General features: G+C 41.2%; 1 protein-coding gene across 1 annotated transcript in view; it reads right to left on the bottom strand.

Annotated features, from left to right (window-relative positions):
• Positions 1-13818, bottom strand: part of LOC112113482 (contactin-associated protein-like 2) — a 1103244-nt gene that overhangs the window by 80691 nt on the left and 1008735 nt on the right. Inside the window, exon 21 of the mRNA XM_029912066.1 lies at positions 2361-2454. Within this exon, the coding sequence (XP_029767926.1) occupies positions 2361-2454 (94 nt within the window). The remainder of the gene's footprint in view (positions 1-2360; positions 2455-13818) is intronic.

Raw genomic sequence — 13818 nt, 5'->3', positions numbered from 1 at the left:
GGGGGGGGGGAAGAGTGTGTGACAGGGAGTGTGTGTGTGTATGGAGCTGGGAAGAGAGATAGTGTGTTTTGGGGGACAGAGAGAGTATGTCATCCTGCTGTTTTGTAAGTTCAGACAGTGGCAGGAAGCAACCAGCCCTGAGGCAGGGGGAAGGGGGAAACCCTGACAGCAGCCCCCACCTCCCTCCCTGGGCTCGCTGCACAGCAATCTCTCTCTCTTTCTCTCTCTCTCACACACACACTCCTGGGTTCAACAGCACGAGCATTCCACATTAATGGTTTGCTTTGTGTCCCGGAGCAGATCGGCACAGCATGCAACGGCTGTCAGAAACGGTGCTTTGAAAGGGGAGGAGCACATGTCTCCAGGGCAGCTGAGTTCAAAACAATGAGCAGAGCAGGCACTTGAAGCATTATGGGACAGCTCCGGAGGCCAATTAGAGCGCAGAAAACAATCAAGAGTCTACACTGGCAATAGAGCGCTGGAGCCTCTGTGCAAATAGCCATACGACTCTCGTCAAGGTGGTTTTTTTGCAGCATTGCAACTGAGGAGTTTCTGCGCACAAAGTGGCTTGGCAGTGAGTACACGGCTGTAGTTTGAGCACAAAAAGCTGCTTTACTTGCCAGTGTAGGCAAGCCCTGAGCCACTCCAAGATTACAGCTGCTGAGTGACTACACCTCATCTCCTGCATCCTGGGCCTATTCTACTGATGATTAAATGGACCTAGGATTTGTCCAGTAGAATGGGCACTAGGAGCTCTAAATTTCAGAATGTCCTGTGTGCTGTAATTCAGCTCTATAAGATGGAAATATTCAGAGAGCAGTAAAGTCACTCAAGTTTCATATTGTCAGCAAGATGAGACTAGATATTCTACTGTAACATATTGCATTCATGTCGCTGAGCACCAAAATCATTGTTCGTGTCCCATTTCACAACTTACAGTTATTCTGACTATATATTTTTATTCTGTTTTACTGAGCCTAAAAGCAGAAGAATTAATAAAACCTGAGTTTTGGATTCAGCTCCAATGTTAGCCTAGATTCGCTTGATTTAAACCAAAGAGAACCTTACACTGACATCCAGCTTCACAGAAAATCACAAAATAAGGTAAACTAGACTAAAAATGAAGCAGATGGAAAAAATATGTCATTACAAACTTCTGTAGTTGATTTCCTTTCCTCTTCAAAAGTCCTTTTCCCCTCACATCTCATTTGGTCCCCAGACAATGTAAGATTTAACTTTTATAGGGCCTTCCTTATATCACCTTGACAGAAGAACAGGCTGGAAATATGGTAGTGATACAATCATTTCAGGTATGGTACACACAGGAAGCTTACATACAGGTTCTGTTTGTGGGGCAGTTACATTCCATGTGGCTCACAAGTTACCATGTAAATTATGGTGTTGCAGAAAGAAAACATAAGTTCATGATGTTTTGAGTCAGACTCTCTGTAATCCAAACTATTGTGCCTAAGTAAAGGTTTACAGAAAGTAATCGCTTGAATTTCAAAAGGTGCTGAGCACCTGAAACTCCCATTGAGTTCTGTGACATTTGTGGGTACCTACTACCTCTGAAAATGAGCCATAAAAGTGTGGGCAATGAGTTCACAATAAAAGATACTGCTCCAAATTTCCTAAATATTTCCCATACTTCACTGCAAAGCAGCACCAGACCTATTGCTCCTGCCCCCCCAGCAAATCTGAATGGTGACAGAAACTGTGCAATTGTACTGTCTCAAATGACGTTCCCTGGAACTTTATATATGATCTACATTCTGTATATATTAGCCATAGCCTACTTTATCCCTGGTTTATCTATGTATCCCCTTGTCCTTTGCAATAACAACGTAGTATCCCTGCCTGATGTATATCCCACTTAACCAAAACATCACTGTCTCTCTAGTTACTAGTTACAGTGGTTCTTAACCTGGGATGCACGCACCCCCTGGGGGTGCGAGATGCCCTTTCTGGGGGTGCGAGACATGCCAGATTTTTTTAGAAGGTAAATCATTGAAAACACAAATTAAGCACAGGCACATAAGTACAACTACTTTGTTTAATCAAACCTATGTATTTATTAACATTATACATTTTTTAATGATTACTGTAATATACAAACAAAAATATATCTAGGTTTAAAGAACTGACCTACTTCAACGATTTTTGATAAGGGGTGCGAGAACATATTTTGAGAACCAAAGGGGTGTAGGCTGCAGTAAAGGTTAAGAACCTAGTAAAAAATGAGATGTCCAATGGGTGCCTTACTGCAGACACTATGAACATCACAATCTCATGTGCTTATATATATATTTTTTCTCTCTGAAAATGTCTAATAAAAATAAATTATTAAAACGTAATCTCACCTATAACTTTTCCCAGGAAGAGCGCCTTTGGGGAGTTGAACTGAGTGTCAGAAGCTGTTGGCAGGCTGTAACTTGCTGGAGGATAATGATCAAGCTGGGGAAAGTAAAAAACAAGAGTAGACTTTTAGAACCGTACTCTGTTACACTGTTCGTGAATCAGGTCTTCCATGTGGAGATTATAGCGCCATTTAGATCTCTGTTTCTGGATGCTCTTGTTTTATCTGTGATAACAGTGACAGTACCCTTGAGAGCCAAGGTCAAGCCACTGTTTTACAAGGAATTCATTGCACCTTCAGTGGTCAGAAGTAAATGAAGGGTAGTTCAGGACACTCCTGCACAAAGAATTAAAATGGGAGGTGTGTGAATGGCCCCAGGGGACACTGCTTTCTAGAAGATTCTGAGCTCATGCAAGCACAGTTATTTCCACAAGTGTGACTATACACAGGCAATACTCTCAAAGAACTACAATTACTGGTAACTAACTTCTCTAGCTTCCTTATGCAAACTGTCCAAGCAATAGCCTAAGAGCAGAAGCTCTTGTGCTTATTAAACTGGGAAGGAAAAAAGTGCATTGATGATGTCCTAAGACCTGTAGAAAAACCTCTGTGAGCACGTTCAGAAATGCTTTTCAATTGCACATAACTTTACTATTCACCAATTCTTTAAAGCTTAGTCATGGATGTACACACTAGGTTAAAGTCTTAACGTTCAGTCATTTTTGAGTTATCTTATGGAAAAGATTATAGCAGTATTTTCTTACCTTAGGCAAATTACAATTTGTTTATAGTCTCACATAAATCAAAAATGGCTGAACAGATTTCCTCAGACTTGCAAGAAGAAAAAGTTCACCTTTCAGCTGAGATGGGGCATGTAAAATTTCAGTTTAAGAGAAGGTGGTTTTTTTCCAGAGTTATAAGCAGGTGAAGACAAAGAGTTAAAAATAAAACTGGATTGCGACATAAACCACAGCAGGTGCCAACAAGCACATACTAAATTATGTACTTGATATCAGTTTCCATGGTAAAAGGGAATCTGGCATCTAGCATCACGTGCATAATTTCCATTAACATTAATGTGAGTTACATGTGCAGCAGGTGAGAAAAATACACCCCTCTTCTTTCAGGAGACAAATGGTAATGGCTTAAATCTGAGTTAGAAATCCAAAACAGTGCTGCACTCAGTGTTGTCATCATCATAGTCACCTGGTTACTGAACTAACAAAGATTTGACAGAGGTATGCCAGGAACAGCTTGTGGAAATAATTACCCAAGGTCTGATTTTTCAGTCTCTCACAACTGGTTTTACATTAGTCTAACACCACTGACTTCAAGAGAATTGTTTCTGATTCATTCTCGTGTGGGAGGAGAATCACGCTCACCTGTGTGTGAAACCAGAAGAGAGCTAATTTTCCTGGTTTTCCTCTGACTTGTGCTTCTGTAAATCAGGGACAATTCCACTGAAGTAAAACCACTATCAGTGGGAAGATAATCAGGCCCAGAAGCACTGAACTTTATTTTGAAATTGGCTAACATTTCCTTTGAACTCTGCCATCTCCATCATCCATCAAGGAAGAGCACTGTTTAAATATTTCTTTTTACTGTAGCACAGAATTCTAGCTGTTGGATCTATACATCTGAGATCACTAGGACACCTATTATATTTATTTGTACTGTGGGAGCACCTAAGAGCACCAGTCATGGACCCTGTTGTGCTAGTAACTGTACAAACATATAACAAAAACATGATCCTTGCTCCATAGAGCTAATTATGGCTGGATAATGTACCTGGAAAGAAAAGTGAAATTAAATTATGATTCAGTGTGAGTATCTTTATCAAAAAATGTTAGGCACCAATCCTGCCAGCCTGTTGCATGGTGAAACTTCTTTTGACTTTAGTGTGAATTCCATGTGTAGAAGAATCAACCCCTTGATGAATCCAAGGCAAATCTCTATTTTGTTATATAGGGTCAGAGTACGGCCTGTTCTGCATATGCATGCTGCAGTGCATCTCCTCAGCAACATGGACTACTGCTAGCACATCAGGCTGGTCCTATGCTATATATGCTGCCTTCCCATAGAATATCGAGTCCAGTTCTACATCTTGGTCCTTATCTTCAAGGTGCTCAATAAGCTGGGCCCAGCATACCTAAAAGGCTGCCTCATGCTCTGGGATGAAGGCTGTGTTCACCAACTCTGCTCCTCAGGCACCACGGAACTCTCTTGGGGGCCAGTCCCAAACTGTGGATTGAACTCCCACAGGAACTATGGACCATCACAAACCTCACTACCTTCTGCTCCAAGTGCCAGGCATACTTCTTTGACCTGGTCTTCTTTAATATAAACACATTGTAGAGTGTACATTTAAAACAAAACAACATCCTTCCCACCCAAAACCCTACCAAAGCAAAACATGATGAAGCATGGGGTCATTATAGCTTCTCAATGAAATGGCTGTGAGAATATTTTCAACACAGGCAAAATAACATACTTCTCTCTAGCCCTTTTAGCTGAAACTACCACAAAAATTACCCGAGGCTGACACCTGGCATGGGAAATTTCTCCCAGAACAGTTTAAGTTTGGCAAAGTTACAAGGTTTTGTAATGGGACGTGTCAGACAACCTCAATTATACATGGCGTGGCTATGTTGCCTAGAACAGAATGCAGGGGAGTGAGGAATTCCCCTCACATCCCTGCACCAGCTACCTGTATCATGGGGAACAGTGTCGGAGGGAGATTCTACTCTCTCTCTCATGCAGGGAGGTGGGGATTAGGAGAAACCCAAACCTTGGCTCTGCCTCTTCCATCCAGCGTGCAGGACAGTACAGCTGTGCCAGTGGTTGGGGGAGATATGCTGTGCCAGGGATGGGGGAAACCAAGAGGCAGATTGTGAGTCTCTGAAACATAATCTGTTTCGCAGTCTGCTCAATGCATGGAGTTAGTAGCAAACCTACAATTGAGCCCATGTCATGTACTTTGAGCTGGTGAAATTTTGCTGTTGGTATCTGCATGGAAATGTTCAAATTTAAGTAAAAACTGAAAAAGTAGGTGAAGAAGTCCAAAAGTGCAAGTTTCAGATATCTTCATGGATCTCCTCACCAAAGCCAGGGCCAGCTCCAGGCACCAGCTTAACAAGCAGGTGCTTGGGGCGGCCAAGGGAGAGGGGCGGCATGTGCAGCAATTTGGGGGCGGCAGGTCCCTCACTCCCTCTAGGAGTGAAGGACCTGCCGCCGAACTGCCGCCACCGATCGCGGCTTTCCTCTTCCCCCCCGCACCAATTGCCGCCGCCGGTCGCGATTGCGATCGCGGCTTTTTTTTTTTTGGTTGGGGGGGCCGAAAGGGTTGGGGCCGGCCCTGACCAAAGCTCAACCCACTTTATTTAAATCCCCCCTTTGCTTCCCCCCCCCCAAAACGGAATATGGGGAAATGACTGAAATATATGGTTAGAATGAACCTTCACTTTAAATCCAGAGAAATGAGATTTTATGATTCTTCCCTGGGTGCAGGAAGAAGGAAAAGATTTCTGATTATACATGAAATCAGCCCACTATACCTGCTCTTGAACCCCTTGGGGAAGTTCTGGTCTGCATCCAGACCCAAAATCTGTGAGTTGTGCCCTTCCCCAGTTTTGACACTATGAATTAAGGGGAATATTGTTTAGCTAGTGGGGAAATAGTATATATGGTGCTTAAGGAATCAAAGGGAGGTCAGTGGTGAGATTTCTTTTCTCTTATTTTTATTATTTGTCTGTGTTCTATTCAAACAATCTTATAAAAGAAAACACAATTTTAGAAGAATCTAATCCAGGACATTTATAGATCAGTGACTGAAGGAACACAGGCGCTTGGAAGGACTGGATTCTTTCTAAAACACATGCTCTACTGCCATCCAGTGGCTGTTCAGGTATCAGCTGCTAGAACTAAACTGCTTGCAATCATCATAAGAAATACTGCAATTATCTCAGTCTAATGTAGATCAAGACTCATAACAGAAAAGGCATTATTACTATTACATGGTATTTGAAAAGGATATTGCATTATTTAATGAATACAAAATAAACTTTTTGCATATACATAGGCTGGCATCATGAATATGTGTTAAATTATAGTTTCTTGATTATCTTTCTGAGTTTTCATTACAGCTTCTTTTCTTTTAAAAATAATTAATTTCATTTGAGCTGAATATAAATACACAGCAAGATTGTGCACACAGTACAAACCAAACTGGTAGAAAACGTTCAGCTTCAGTTCTCAAGTCACATCAAGCCAACAAGGCTGACTTTATCTGACATTGCTGTTGTTTAGGGAGAAGTTCAATAAAATTCCATTTCTTTTAGATAACTACTCACTTTGATAATGTAACTCATGCTTGCTGCTGGTGCACTTTACTGGTCTTTCGCAAAAAAGCAATGAGCACACCTGGCTCGCACATGAAGTAGAATGCAGTGTAAACTAATCTTTTAGATAGAACATATCCCCTTGGGGCTGGCAGAGGCCAGGGTCACTACCTAATGCTCTCCTGAGCCCTATGTAGAGGTCCTTCCCTCCTACTTATTCAGGATAGAGGAGAAGAGGCTCTCTATTGCTTCTTCTGATGTTAACTGTAATAATGTCATCTTTTCTTGGACAATGTGTTATTGCTATCTTTCACAGCAGAGCCAAAAGTAGAACCCAGGTATCCTGACTCCAACACAGTGTTTTAATCACAAAATTATCTTGAATATATCCAGATACATGACTGCTTCCTACCAAATACCTGTGAGTATTCAGAGTGGTGTTGGCGCATTTCACAACAAACAGTCCAAACCCAGAAGTCCTTATTCGGTTTTTAATCAGTTCTTATTCCAGTAGAATTCCCATTGACTGCTATGAAAACTTTGCCTGAGTGAGGCCTGAGGAAAAACTGAGTGAGCACATCAAGATTTGGCCCAGCATTAGAATTTCACAGCCACATTTTCTCATTATGGTCTAGTGAGTAGACGACTGTTCAATAATGGCTCTACCACCAATTTAAGGCCTGATCTTGCACTTCTGAAGGTAATGGGGTTTTGCCATTGGATTCAATGAGAGCAGGCTCAAGTACTGGATACGTGACTGTATGCAACTGAACCTAGAAACTTGCTCTGTGACTCTGAGTAAATCCTTGAACTCTGTGTGGCTCAGTTTGCCCGTATGCAAAATGGATATGGAACAAACAGGAATGTAGTGAAGCTTAATTAACATTTGCATTAGATATTCAGATGAAATTTGCTATATAGATGTAATTATTTATTTGTTTTAAGTAAGACTCCAAATTTTCTTCTCCAGGGCTATACGCTGATTTAAGAACTACTGCTTAGGCTATTATAGTCTTCTTCCAAAGGGATTAACTGCATTCACTTATAATAAAAGCTTTTCACATTGATTTAAATTGGAAATGCAATCAGCATAAGATGCATCGCAGTTAAAAATTAAACACACAAGGTTTCCCCCATCCCCTTAAAAAAATGGACTAGATCCTTAGCTCATGTAAACTGCTGTAGCACCACTGAAGTCAATGGAGCTACACTGATTTACAGCAGCTGAGGTTCTGGCCCAATATGTGGAAAATATGCAAGTTCAGATGAAGACTTAATAATTAGGTATGTTTCTAAAAGTTGGTCTCAAAATGTAACAGGAGCACTAATGTGAAAACAGGTCCCTGTTTTGTCTTAAATTAATTCTTTACCTTGACCACCATCAACTGAAATAACATTATGGTAATTTCAGATCATTGTGGGCTCTTTTTCCCTATGTTTAATTGATGAACTTTATGTCAAATGTTAACAGAAGCAATAATAGATTATTTAATGCCAGGTTATTAAAATTAAAGAGTGTGACCCCTTGTGCTCAAAGACAACGTTAATGGGACATTAATTTGTCCAATATGTATTGTCATATAATGTAAAATATGTATCTATTTCTGGTTATGTTTATTTTATACATTGATTTTTAGGCTTTTAACCTTATTTCTGAGAATATTTTGTCACTTTTGCTGGGCATTTAGTCACAATAGCATTATGCCAATATAATGAGCTCACAGACAGAGAAACACATATGCTTTTATTATATGAAATATATTATATAAATTATCTTTCTGCATACAGTGTATCAGGTGAGAGCCAGTGTTTTGTGACATGATCTTAAGGAAGAATTTTGAAAACATATATAAATGAATGCCAAGTTTTTCAAAAGTGACCATTGATTTGGGGTGGCTCATTTTTTTCATACAGCTTGAGCCCTTTTAATGGAGCCTGATTTCTAGAGGGTGAGCGCTCAGCACATTCTAGAAGTGCAACTCCTCTGAGGTGTTTCAAACACTGAGTCATCCAACATCATTTGAAAATCTTGGCCTAACTCTTAGACCTTATCTACATTTGCAGTGGTGTGTAGGGTACAGGTAGCTACGTGCCACAGTGAAAGACAGTGAAAGGCTCGGCAGCTCCCCACTGCTGGAGCCTTTGACTGTGGCAAGAAAAGGCTCCAGTGGAGGGAGCTGCCGGAGCTTTTTCCCCACTGCAATGAAAGCCTCTGGCAGTGGGGAACGTTTCACTGCAATGAGGAGGCAGCAGGACACTATACTGCTAAAAAATAGCCGTGTTGACATGGGAGCTGTGTAAGGTACATACTCTGGAGGTTTAGGTGTTTAGGCATGACCTCTACTCACCTAAGCTGTGCCTCACCATCTACAGTGCTGTTTATACCAGTGCTAGTTGAAAGGGTAGTGTCTGTATTCTACATGTCACGGAAAGTGTAGACTTCCCTTAGTAACAGTAGTCGCTTCTTCGTACACATTTGGGTAGACTGAGACAGATAGCCCTTAATACAAAAATGATCAATGGTTGCTGGAGATGAAAACCTTCAAAATGAAGCATCATTGAATGTATATAATGTTGACATCTAGAGTTTATAATAAATACCAATATTACAATAAAATATTCCCCTCCCAGAGAACCACTGGCTGTGTCTCATGATATACAAAGAAGGTTAGCAACCAACCTCCGCTCTCTGGAAGGCTTCATTTCAGCATTTTGTTATACATATAGTTCATTGCCATTTGTTCAACATGAAGAGAAATGGGTTGAGATTCCACTTGTATTAGGTTTAGGAAATAGGACTCATACTTCAAAAATCTTTCTTATTTCATCTTTTTCTCTTAGGGGTTTTAATTCCTTCAAAAAAACCTGAAAATTAATCTTGCTTTGGGATCAGATAAGAGAGATTGATCAACTGGCAGAATATGGGATGCCATAAGGGACATTTATCCTGTCAGGGTGGAAAAAATACCAAAATAAGGCAATGAGTTGATGAAAGGTTTACAAATTATGGTCTGTAGAGTCCTTCTTGGTGATCTGGAGAATGAAAGCTTTTGAGAACCAGGCTGTGTGTAAGGGGTCTGTGAAAGTTGGTTGTTACCACAGAACAGTGGTTTTTAACATGTGGTCCGCAGACCCCTGGGGTTCCGCAGACTATGTCTAAGATTCCCAAAGGGGTCCGCACCTCTATTTGAAAATTGTAGGGGTCCACAAATGAAAAAAAGTTGACAACCGCTGCTCTAATATGTGTAAAGCTTTGAGACTTTGCTAGTTGACTGACAAGTGGCGGGGGGTGGAGGGGTGGGAAGAAAAAGATTTGTCTGCGATAATGCATAGTTCAGCTTAGCAGCAGCAAGTCTAAGGAGTGCAAATGGTTACAGCTTCAGGTTTTATAAAAGCAATACAACCTTAGGGCTAAATTCTGTCCTGGGATGTATAGGAAAGATTTCTATTGATTTATTTTTTTTTCTATTGAGTTCAATGGGAGTCACACATGTGCCAATGAGGAGAGAAGGTCCCTATGGCCCCTGAATTTCAGGATATTAATATTTGACTCTCCCATTTAGTTAAGAGGGATATGGACTTTTTTGCAAATTTTCCAGTCCTTCTGATTTCAGCTCAGTCATAAACTAATGCTTCATTGTTTTTCTCATGGGATTTTGGTCTTTCTACTTCCTGTTTTTGATTAAATTGGGAAATGCAGAGCCACACCCAGTTTACTAAACTTCTTTAAATCGCAAAAAGAAAAAAAAATACATTGGGTTCAGTTCAAGCATTTGGTGAAGGCTCAGGCTTGTGTTCACTTCATTTGAATTGAATCATCAATCACTACTTATAAGACAGTCCTGTCTTTACCAGGGTGTGTTCCAAGAACGTTTCACACTATTTCCCTGAGTACATTCTCTCCATCATGCTTCAAGTCCCCTCCAGCCTAAGAAGAGAGAATTGCCAGTCATCCTTGAATTTTGTAGCCTGAGCATGAGTGCTGATGTCCCTGGCATAGGCTTTGATACTTCCATCTGAGGAAGTGGAATCCCATGGAAGACTCTTACGCATAACCTTTTGCAAGACCAGAGGTATAGCCCTCAGGCTTCCAGAGGTAAAATAATAGCTTTATAGAAAAAGATAAACCTTTGGTGAGACCGGAACCAGGGTTTCCAGTGTTCCAAACATATGGCATGTTTTGACTGTTGGCCTGAAAGAAGAATGGCTTGTTCTGAGTGAGATTTGAGTGTATGTGGATGGGTGTAAAAGAACAGTTCATTGTGAGGTGGGTTTCAGATACCAGACTCCATGGTTTCAGAAATACAAGAGTATGGACCACTTGCAAATGGTTATTTAACGCATCTGGAAAATTTAAGCTTCAAAATATAGGCCCAAGAGAAGAAAAATATTTTAATATAAGAACATTTAGAAAACAGTCTCAGTTTGCAAACTGTAGATGGGAGTATGTTAGATTTAATGCCAGACACTGATATTACTTTCGAACAACGTTCATATATTTCATGAAGCTTATATAGGATGGTGAATGTGTTCCTGTAGAAATTTGTTGGGCTGGGTGGTACATAGCCCTGGGGTACATAATACATTCATGGAAATGGCTTTAAAAGAAGGCATGGAGGTTTGGAGACCTGCTGAGAATCTACAAATATATCCCAATAAGGAAACTGATCATTAACATTACATTTTGCTGTGTTCCTTTGGGTATTATTCTATTTAATATTAAAATACATCCCATTTTTATTTCCTGTGTAACAAACTTAATAGCTCTTATATAGCACAACAGGAAAAACAAGTATAATAGGAAGCTATAACAGAACAGTGTATTGTCCAGATTCCATCCTCATTTGGAATCTTGATTTTGGGGCACTGCATGGGAAGCCAGAGGGAGAAAGTATGACTCTAGCCCTAAGGCAGAAATTCTTTTCATTCACGGCTCTATAAGGGCATAATCCAAAGTGCAATGAAATCAACAGAAAAACTCTCACTGACTTCAATGGACTTTGGATCAGGCCCTAAGCATAGGGAGATTTTTTTGTGGACTTTTTTTTTTTTAAAGAGGCTTTATTGATGTGTGAATAACTCTAAACACCATTTCATCATCAAAAACTTGATATTAGATTATAGTGGGGTGAACACCCGCTCCAGCCCTGAAGGGGTTGGAAAAGCCCTGCAGGGCTGGGGCTGGGGAAAGGAGCAAAACCCCAGCTGATTGGTGGAAGTGGCTGCAGCTGGGGCCACGCCCCAAACAGAGCAACTCGGCCTTATAAGAAGGCCAGGGCAGCCAGAAGCTGAGCAGTCTCTCCTCTAGCTAGGGTGACTAGATAGCAAGTGTGAAAAATTGGGACGGGGATGGGGGGGGTCATAGGAGCCTATATAAGAAAAAGCCCCAAATATCGGGACTGTCCCTATAAAATCGGGACATCTGGTCACCCTACCTCTAGCTGTGGAGAGAGACAGGCCTGGCTGCTGGTTGAGAGGTACCTGGGAGTGAGGCAGGGCTGGGGAAAAGCCAGAAGAGCAGGGGAGCTCCAGGCTGGTGACTCCCCAGGCTGTAGGGCTGGGTTCTAAGCCCATAGAGGTACTGAGGGTGGAAGAAGGTAGCAGGCCAAATCCCCCTTGCCAGTGATGAGTGGCATACACTGCAGTCTGCCCCAGGGAGTGGGGCTAGTTGGTGACTGGCAGTAGCCTTATACTGAGGCAACTGGGGATACGGGTTCCCCTGGGTGGGGAAACCCTTAGGCTGAGGGGTTACTGCCAGAGGGGCAGCACCCCAGAGAAAGGGGCACCGGGGTCCGTGAGGGACACGGGGGCCAACGACAGGCGGGACACCTGGCCTGCAGAGGGCGCTCCGATGACTGGTGAGCTAATTCCCGAGACGACCAGCAGGAGGCGCCGCAGGGGTGAGTCCGCGCCAGATTACATAGATCGAGACTGTTCTGTTGTTTATGATCTGGAAAATACCCTACTGAAGTATTATAACCTTTAATGAAGTCAAAACAAATAAAACTTGCCCTACAGCCCAGTTCTTGACTTACTAGGATAACATATTCCAAATTTGTCTTACTTAGCTTCTTCTTGTCCACCGGTGAACTTATGCAGCCTTGGAAATGTGCCATGGCTACTGGTAGTTGACATTTAATAGAGGTGAGACACAAGAATTTTTATAAGCAAATTTAAACTTTGTCCACATCATCCAAAAAGCAGAAGAAAAAAAGTTCAAATGTTTGCCTATATGAATTTTTTTTAAATACAGTTTTCTTGAAGCCTAGACCAACAGTTAACACTGGACACAATTCCTGAGAAAATGGTGGTATTACAAACAGGATACAGTAGTTTAATGAGGCAATAACTGTTGATTTATCCACAGTCACTGAATGAGAAAATTGTAATATACAACTTGTTTGACAGAGTCCCTGTTACTTTGTTTAAATATGCCTATATTAGCGATGAGGGCCATAATTCCAACAATTAAAATCATTCACACTAAACATTTGTTTTTAAGCCTATATGTATTTATGTCAAAGACTTTAATCAAGTTCTGATTGATCGGCACAGACATAAGTTACTATCCAAGTATTCAACAGACTTATGTTTATAGCATCAGCTGGAGTACCAACGGGCTCAATAGTGAACCTTTTATTTTATTTATTCATAAGTGATGCCCCTGAGAGCTGTGATAAAACAACTCCACAGAACATAAGTAGTAGTGATTTATTGTCAGAGTGAAGATTATTTAAATATTTCGGACACTGAATGTACCCTACAGGGTTATTACAGTAAGTCAGAGAGACAGGTCTTCTGAATATGAACTTCCTGTTAACACAAGAAAAACAAACCCCATGCACTGGAGTTGGTGCACTGATGAGAGTGACATTTTATAGCGCTGTGAGAGCTTGAGAAACTGCATCTGGCAAGCCAGCTGCCTCATTTAAAAAGAGGTAAACAATCTGCTAGTCAGGCTGGAAAATAGTTTATAAAAGGAAATACAAGTCCACTTGGTGCAGCAGTATTGTGCCAAAGAGAACCCAAACATTGTGACCTGCCTTAGGACACTGAGGCCTTGTCTACACTGGCAAGTTTGTGCACAATAAAGCAGCTTTCTGTGCTGTAACTCCCGAGGGGTAC

The sequence above is a fragment of the Terrapene carolina genome, unplaced genomic scaffold (genome assembly GCF_002925995.2).
Source record: "Terrapene carolina triunguis isolate 2854851 unplaced genomic scaffold, T_m_triunguis-2.0 Scaffold179, whole genome shotgun sequence".
NCBI lineage: Eukaryota > Metazoa > Chordata > Testudines > Emydidae > Terrapene > Terrapene triunguis.
This window is presented reverse-complemented; position numbering and strand designations above follow the sequence as displayed.